General features: G+C 36.3%; 1 protein-coding gene across 1 annotated transcript; it reads right to left on the bottom strand.

Annotated features, from left to right (window-relative positions):
* Positions 1 to 225: 225 nt before the first annotated feature.
* KCTD18 (potassium channel tetramerization domain containing 18) lies at positions 226 to 8,699 on the bottom strand. Its single transcript, XM_050900235.1, has 6 exons — positions 8,543 to 8,699; positions 7,068 to 7,279; positions 5,962 to 6,155; positions 4,718 to 4,812; positions 4,166 to 4,268; positions 226 to 1,714 (listed from the first exon to the last, which is right to left on the bottom strand). The coding sequence occupies exons 1-6, from the start codon at positions 8,697 to 8,699 to the stop codon at positions 1,180 to 1,182; spliced, it is 1,296 nt and encodes a 431-aa protein (XP_050756192.1). The 3' UTR covers positions 226 to 1,179.
* Positions 8,700 to 8,902: the final 203 nt, after the last annotated feature.

Consider the following 8,902-nt stretch of genomic DNA (forward strand, 5'->3'; position numbering starts at 1 on the left):
AGGGACAGCTGTATTTACTGTGCTGGAGAAGCAAAAACAGTAGCAAAACCAACAAAAAAAACCAGCACCCAACAGTAAGGAAGCAAGGGCACAAAACAAAGCCAGGTTTCATTCACTGATTTAAACAGCTAAAAGGGCTTTTTAAAATCAGTGAGCTAAATTCAGCTTTCCTCTGCTGATAGAAACATACAGGAGTATCATTACTCAAAATTTACCCTGGTACAAGAAGGTCTCCTCTACCCTGCTCTGGGGGAAGGAGGGGTTCTTTTCTCTTTCTTCAAACCAGGGCACCTCTGTTAACACTGCTTTGCTGCACAAAAGTTGAGGTTGTCCCCTCCTCGTTTGAAAGGGCCTGCAGAAGGACAGGTGAAGGCCAGCTGTCACTCAGACCTGTGAGGGTCCCTGCAGGTGCAGAAAACACACCCCGCAGTGGTGCAATACAAAATGCCTGCAGCAGCCTCACCCCAGCGGCAGATCACACCACATTAGGAAAGTAGTACAGGTATGTCTCAGGTCTATGGAAAAAATTGCCTTGTTACTCCCTAGGCATGCTTCTTCCATTCCTGTATTTCTGAATTCTCTCACTGTGTGCAAGCAAAGGTGGTCCCTTTCATTGCTGTTAATAACAAAATGGTGACTTATCCTCACCAGAAGTACCAGTCAGTGCATTCAACTTCTGGAATCTTCACAGTACTTAAGATGTTGCACGCTTGTGGCAAACTTGTATCTAATAAAAGCTACTTATTGTTACCTATTTTCCGCACTTTAAAGACACAAATTAAGGACATTAACACTAATTAATGTTAACTGTAGTTAAAGTTGATAAAGAGGTCATCTTTTATGCTGTACAAGTACTCCCTTTAAAAAGGTCAGTTTACTCGTACAGCCTGACAGAAATACAAATGTGAGATACTGTAACATTAGACTGCACATCCTCTGTGTTTGAGGGGTTTTTTTAATCCATTTTTCTTCCTTCCTTCCCAACATCTAAAAAATATTTAGAAATAAAGCAGAAAACACACTTCAGTGCTCACTTAAAACAATTTCTCCCTATGCTTTTCACGAACTTTTTCATCATAATTTTCTAGCAAATCTTGGAATAAATGACCACATGAGATGATGTTCTCTTCTTTGACCAGATGATGCAAAGCTATCCAGTCTATCAGGCTGAGTCAAACATTATCCATCCACTTTATCATTGTTAAGCTTCATACTCTCTGCTAATACAGCTGATTCTTTCTTGTTTAGTACCATAGGAGTAGTAGCCATTTCGACAGCAGTGCTGTCCTGTTCACTTGTTTTACTGGATACAGAAGAAGATGGCTGAGATGGTGTCACAAGAAAAAGTGGAGTTCGCTTCAGCTTTACTACACGGTTGCTTACGGGCTTCCTAGACACTGCGATCTTGAATGTCATTTGACACGGTGTCCCATTGTCAGCGCTCTGCCTTCCACAGGGCGCCTGGGAATTGCTGGGCACTGATGCGCATGTTGTGGAAACAGTTTCAGAAGCTACTTTGTGCGGCGTCAAACTTTCACTGTTGGGTCGTTTAAGAGTCACTGCAGAACGTGAAGCATTGCAAGCAGCTACCTTTAATGCAGCTGAATTCTTGACTTTGATATGGGTACTTGTTGAGGGACCTGAGAATCTAATTGGCTTGGGACCCGCTTTACACAGTAAATAGTCTTCCTCTTCAGTAAAGTCGATTAATCGTCTGTAAAACAAAGAACTTCAATTAAAGAAACAAAGTATGTACGTAAATTATTCTTTTTATAACATTATTACAAAATAGACAATCTGCAACAGCCATGCACAAATCTGAAGTTCTTTTAATTTTTGCTTGTTACAATATCATTTATGGTTCTCAACTGTTCATCACTGCAATCAGGCTTGCCTTTATATGAATAGTACCAGCAATCTCTTCTACCTGTGTAAGTAATATTACACATTAAAAATTGTAAGAGATATGGTGCACAAACTGCTCAGTGAAACTCAGTGAGAAAGAAGGCTGGAGGAGTTATAGAAAGAAAATATTAAAATGCTACAGATCCCATCAGATACAAAAGCCACTAAATACTAGTCTGATGTGTTTTAAGTTATCTACAAAAATGTAAGACCCAACTGCACAGGAACACAAAATGCAGAGTTCCACACCATGTAATTTGAGAAAAAAAGAAGAAAGATATTGCTTCTTTCTCCCTCCCCCATTTCTTTTCAATACAAATGATTATGGATAATCAATCTTTCAAGAGAAAATGTTAAAAAAAAAAAAAAGAACCTATGTAAGAAAGCCTATGGAGTCTCATGGCAACTCTAATCCGTACAAGTAGACAGCGTTTTTAAAGTATTATACAAATGCTGTTTCTCAGTGTTGGCAAAGAAAAATGGACAGACATCTAGAAGATTTTAATTCCTCAAGGAAATAATAAATGATGCCATAGAAATCCAGGTCACACTAAAACAGCTGAACAGGACATTAGAAAACCTGAAACCTAACAAAACAAAAGCTAGACCAGGCCAGGTCAGAGGGACAATCAGTAAATATAAATCAAAATCATTTTTAGAGAGATGAGGAAGGGGGGGAAAAGAACACAGAGACCAAATTAAACTCAGAGAATATTGACAATGCATTTAAAAATGTACCAAAACAAAAGCTGTCAAACTGTGGCTCTATTGCTGGCTCCTACATGGGGTAATGCTACTAAAACCTGGTAGTAGGAGAAAGAACATGTATGAATCGGATTATATCTAAATTTTGAGCTGACAAAGAAAAGCTGTGGCTTTAACTGACCTGATTGTCAGGAATGAAGAAACATTTAGCTGGCGGGTCAGTACTGTAAACAGGCTATGAACTGTGAGAGCCACTAAAGAACAGCTCAAAAGACACACTACAAAAGCATTGATACTCTTCAGGGTACTTGCATTTTGGATTTTAGAAGATCTGTGAAATGCCACAGGGATTCATACCAAAAGAATAAACAGTATCTGAGAGTAATATTTCTTATTATTGCTCTTATAAAACTGGTATATGGTGGCACTGTTCAAACAGAAAGCCTGCAAATAACCTAGTACTTATAATGAGTCCAGGGAGGTTTTCCTCTGAGCTGTAAGGTGAGAAGGTATGCTCAATATCTGCACATCCTAGATCAAAAGAACAACCAAAACAAAAAGGAAAGCTTAAATGTTCAAAGATTTGGTGCTTTAATAGTAGCAATGAAGTATAGGTAAAATATCATCAGTAACTAGGTTCATTTACAATATTTCAAGACAGTGTATGTCTCACCAGGATCACTGCGGTACATCAGGAGTTTTAGCTGAAACCTGAACATAGTTTTTTGAGGGTGCAGAAGAATAGAGAAGACAAATCAAAGCAGAGAGATGGGAGATAAAACAGGCAATGGTAGCAGAGGAGCATTCAGGAACATATGTAGGCTGTTTGGCAATCCACGGACCAAATGATCACAGTCCTTCCCATTTGAGCTATGAAAAGCAAAGAATGCGGTATCCCGAAAAAAATTGGGAGGATGGGGAGACGGGAGTTTTCAGTTGGATCACTGTGCTGATGTGGCTCTGTGGCTGCTGCTGAAATGACAGTGTGGCCAGGGACAAAGAAGGTCAGCAGGATCCTCTTCTATCGAGCAGCAAAGTGGCTGTAGGGTGGCTCAGATCAGCTGTGTAGCTGCACCTGCACAGGCTGCTTTTAGGTAATGTATTGAGAATGGAAGTGTAGTCAGAACTATCACCGTAAAACTGCAAAGAAGAAATTCTAGAAATTCCTTCTAAAAAAGGAAGGCATCTCACATACATGAAAATCAGTTAACCTTTTAAAGTTTTCAGTTAAATTGCTTTTTTAGCAGTTCATTTAACTAATACTGCTCTCTACTTTTTTAAATTACTCCTTCCCACTCTAAAGTGATGTTTTAAAGGCTGAAGAAGTAGAATAGAATAGAGAAGAGTTTCAGCAGCCTAAAAACGGTAATTTGTTTCTAGCAAGGTCAGTCCTGCAATTGAGCTCTCTGATTCTAAGACATTTTATAAAAATGTAAATAGAAAAAACAGAGAAAACCTAACATTCATAGCTATTCAAAGAACCTGAAATTATTAAAAAAAAAAGATTGTGCTGCATTTCTGCTTTATTTTAAGCCAGCTATGCAAATCAGCGTACCTTTTATGAACTGGAGGCATATGATGCAAACTGCCTTTCAAAGGGCGTTCTTCAAGAGTCCAACATTCAATCAGCTCCTGAGGCACTCTCCAGTAGCTGACACCTGCATTTCAAAGGGACATTGTATTGATGAGCTGGGAGAACATAGTCAATATTATGTGTATATACACCTAACTAAATGAACACGTGCATTTTATTATGTAGAATTTCAGCTTTGAAACTATGCTGACATGAACACTGCTTACAGGCAACGTGCTTCTAGGGCTTCCACCAGAGTGCCCAATGCTAGCAGGCTATCACTCCTTGCATGTGGTGGCTCTCGCTACATCTATTCATTCATGTCAACTCATGTCACCTTGTTGGAACATTCCTTAAGACTCTTCTTTTTTTTTTTTTTAAATAGCCACTACTATGGGATATTTTACATGTTACTTACTGAATGAGTGAAAATGTATACAGAGTTTTTATTACAGTTAATTTGCAAATATTTTTCTTATTTTTCTGTAAAAAAGTAGTACTACTGAAATAAGAGAAAAAAATTTAATACTCTACCTCTCCCTTCCCAGGCATCGAAAGCATCCATCATCTTTTTCAACTCAGCTACTGAGTAATAGCTCCAGATGTATTGGACGTTATTTCCAGCTTCTCTAGAAATATTGTATTAAAGGTAGCAGTTATGTGGTAAATCTAGCTAAGTCCTTAAAAACATAACACTGATTAAATGTATCATTCTTTTTACCAAATCCTAACTATAACGATTTAATAGTAAATGTTTTGTAAAGTAGAAAGGAAAATGTTACTTAAGTTTCATTTTCATTTGTATAAGAGGTTCTAAATAGCCATCCTCCTATGATCTGCATGCCTGTGAACACCTATTGCTAAAAATGGGTATTCATGAAAGAACAGATATTCATAAAAGAATAATTACAGAATTAATGGTGTAAAACCTGTTCTTCTAAATCTTAATCATTTATTCAAAAGGAAAACACAGTAGAAGGACAGATACCTGACACTATGTGTCCAAATATTCTTGGAATAAATATTAATGTTCCCAGCCTAAATTTAGGAAAATAAGCATCTTAATTATAAAGATGATGAAACATCAAAAGCTCTATCTTAATCATGTTTCAAAAGGTATACAGTGAAGTACACATCTGACACTGTACTGTGGGACCAAGAGAAAGACCAATTGCTTCCAGATACTCAGAAGTACAGGTCTACCAATAACTTATAATTACTGTCATAAAAACACATTAATAGTGTAGTAGAGATGTACATGTCCTATAAAGAATTAAAACCATTTTCTTTCATCTTCAGTTCTTTTCAGTGTTAAATATTTCTTTCAGCTGTCTTAGAAGACTGCAAAATACATTCCCATTAATCAAATGAACTTTGTGAATATTTCTGGAACTTCTTCTGGATGGGGATTCATTCACTGTATTTAGTGTGAATATCGTCCTAAATTAGGAAGTAATTTTAAATGATTGAGACATTTTTAAAATAGCAAGTAAAACATAATGAGAACTTACAGCAACTGCATGCTAGCCACCTTTTGTGGACTGTCTCAAATTCTTGTACTCCATGCTTAGTTTTTATCTTTTGTTTGTTTGTTTGTTTAATGTGACCATTGTACTAGCCAGCTCTTTTCAAAGCTGGAAAGAATCTGATTCCTCCCACAGATTTATAGTACAATAATGCTATATTATGCTACATATAATAATATTTAGGTATTATTATAATATGTGAGTGTTCATTCTTACTTCCTAGTGCTTTCATGTGTTTGACAGTCATCTTACCTTTTGTAAATGCTTTTACTATGAATTTTCGTTCCTAGCTCCTTATTAATTGCATCAGTCCCATCAGCTCTTGTGGCATACACACCAATAATTTTACTTTCACAGCTTGCTCCAGAAGTGTTGAGATAGTGCAGGACCCAAACTGTAGGCTTGGTACAAACTAAATCATAAGAATCGCAGAAATCTAACAAAGCCTGGAAAAAACATAAAACACAAAATACAGAATATTAATAAGAATACAATATTTTTAGTTGAATAAGCTTTCATTTAAGTTTTCTTAACTGTACTGGTGAGCTCTTTTAAGAAAATCACGGATGTAGTTTATCTAGAATAATGTGTGTAGTATTTCTTATCTGATGTTAACAGAGAATATTGTAAAACTAGGAGAAATTCACGGAAAGGTAACAGAAACACTTAAAGGCATGGCAAATCCCCAATATGAAGAGAAAATGAAAGGCCTGCAAAGGTTTTATGCTTTTCAAAAGGAAATGAATAAGGGAGAATGTGAAATATATGGAACAATAGCTTACTAAGAGAACATAGATGACTGTCAGGACTAACACAGCCATACTTGGTAATATGAGTTAATTTCCAATCAGTTAAGTAGAATGAGCTTTTAAGTTACAATACTCTAAAATAGACAAACCTTGGGATTTTAAATAATATATTAATCTTCTTTTCCCCTTTCTTGTTCTAAAAAATGGCAAAGTACACTTTATCCTTCAAGTTTTAGGATGAATTTGTAAAACTGAAAAAACCCCAAACATCTTGAAGGGATCAAATCTAATCTCAAGTAAAATTTGAAGCCAAATAGGGAACTAAACAATGTCATTCCTACCATGCAAGTTTTACAGCAGACTTGCATGTAAAACAGAGTCAAATTTAAACTGTTGCTGTATTGCAATGATGGGAAAAGCTGCTGTCCTTAACTACTATGACTGCATTATCAACTCTAGGATTTCTTAACCTAAAACTCTGAATTTACTGGTGATTTAACATGGTGATTAAAAAGTGCTAATCTGCATATACTGTAGTTTTAGTATCTGATGCTAATGAATGGTGTAGATTAGAGAGTACACGTTTAAAAATGTAAGAAATGTCAAGACCTTTTTAAGCTCTATATTTGACCTTAAAGAATACGTCTCCATTTCATTAGCCAAATGGTCAGACAGACTGTATGGATAAGGGATGCCAAAATAATCTGCTTCCTCCTGCAGTGCAATTCGAATTTTTTCATCTTCAGGAATCCGAACTTCTCCATGAAGATAATCCAAAAGATACTTAAACAGGCTTCCATCTCGATCAATTAGACATGCTCCTGAAAACATAAAATTATTTAAAATACTGCTTCCAGCAAGCGAAGACAGACTTGTCACATTCTACCAAATCATCAAGTAAAGCCTTTTTATAAAACTTCTGTATTAGTTTTACTTACTTAGGAGGAGTAAGTATACTTTCTCTATTCTTTCAAAACTACTATTTTGTTTCCCTGGAATATTTGTTCTTTGAATATAAAATTCTTAGTGCAGTAAACATTTCTTTGGAATTTCAGTGAAATCACTAATCTGCATAGGACCATGCCAACATACAACCTCAGCTGTACTACCCTCCACTTAAAATGCTAAAATCTAATTCTAGATGCATTTCTAATTCTAACTGCAGATACATCTTTTCTCACTATTGCAGAGATTTTTTCAATTTTGGATCTAGGCAATTTAAAAGAGTTAAAAGTAGCATCAGCTCCAGTATACATCTACTCTAACCTTTCCTGAATATTGCTCAAGTTTTACAGTATTTTTTTGTTTCTTTTTCCCTCCTTTGCCCGCTGGGCTCAAGGACCACTACGGAAACTGACCAAACTATACACAGCTCTATACAATAGGCTGTTCACTGCAACTGAAAGATGGTAGCAAAGCCCTGTCCATAAAAATGTTAAACATTTCAGATATTTTAAACAGTCAAAAGTGTACAACAAGGAATTACTATTCTCCATCCATCATATCTTTAAACTGGACATACTTTGGCAGAATTTCCAAGTCACAAACAAGTGTGAAATTTGACCCATGAATAGTTTTATTCAAAGTTTCGTATCAAGCCATAGTGGTGAAAAATGCAATCTCTACTGGGTAATGAAGTATTCTCAAACAAAGATTAGACCCAAATCTCCTTATGTAATGAACAGAGAGAGTGAGATGCCTCTGGAGAACATAGGAGGTCATAAACAGGATCCAAGTTAAATACCAAATACTCTGCCAGCTTCAATTTTATTTATTTTCATATTCATACTGAAGAAGTACATTCCAAAGCCACAGTTTGGACTGGGACAAGGCAGGGCTAAGCACTGTACGAACACTTATGTTTGCAAACATGAGTAGTCTTGTGAAATTCAGATGAATTACTCATAAGTGTAAAGTCATGCATGCATAATTGTTTTACGTCCTGGAATTAAAGAAGCCAACTGATGCTCAGCAGATTGGGAAAAGAGCTATACTACAAAATGCACAGATATATATATAAAAGCATGTATTTGCCACAGAGCTCCCTGATCAGAATGTCATATTTACAGTTTGAACATATTTACCTGATTCATCCACTTTTAGAGGAAAGCGTCCACTAAACATAGAAGCTAGCATTGAATCCTTAAAGCGGCATAAAGACTCGCGCCTGGCTGTGTATAAACATCCTCGCACATTAAGTCGTAGAATACCCTGGACGTCTGCAATCTTGCCCTCTTCCATTGCATTTGCAAATGATGGTGTTAATTACAAGCTATTCAAACCTGTAACAGATACAAACAAAAGTAAATCTAATGCCAGTTAAGACTGAACATATTACATACAAGACCTCAGCGTTAGCTCAGCTCTTACATGTTTGTTACACGATACTGTAAATCAGCTTTGAAAACAGTTCTGGAGACGTGTTAGTGCAAATAGCCAAATAC

This window comes from Gymnogyps californianus, chromosome 7, assembly GCF_018139145.2.
Source record: "Gymnogyps californianus isolate 813 chromosome 7, ASM1813914v2, whole genome shotgun sequence".
Lineage (NCBI taxonomy): Eukaryota > Metazoa > Chordata > Aves > Accipitriformes > Cathartidae > Gymnogyps > Gymnogyps californianus.

Bases quoted from the DNA above. Each gene is read 5' to 3' on its own strand.
- KCTD18 (XM_050900235.1), bottom strand. From the start codon at position 8,699: ATGGAAGAGGGCAAGATTGCAGACGTCCAGGGTATTCTACGACTTAAT. The intron at 4,269-4,717 runs GTAGAGTATTAA...TTTGAAATGCAG, and splicing joins CGATGCCTGGGAAGGGAGAG to GTGTCAGCTACTGGAGAGTG. The intron at 1,715-4,165 runs GTACGCTGATTT...TTTGTTTTACAG, and splicing joins ATGCCTCCAGTTCATAAAAG to ACGATTAATCGACTTTACTG.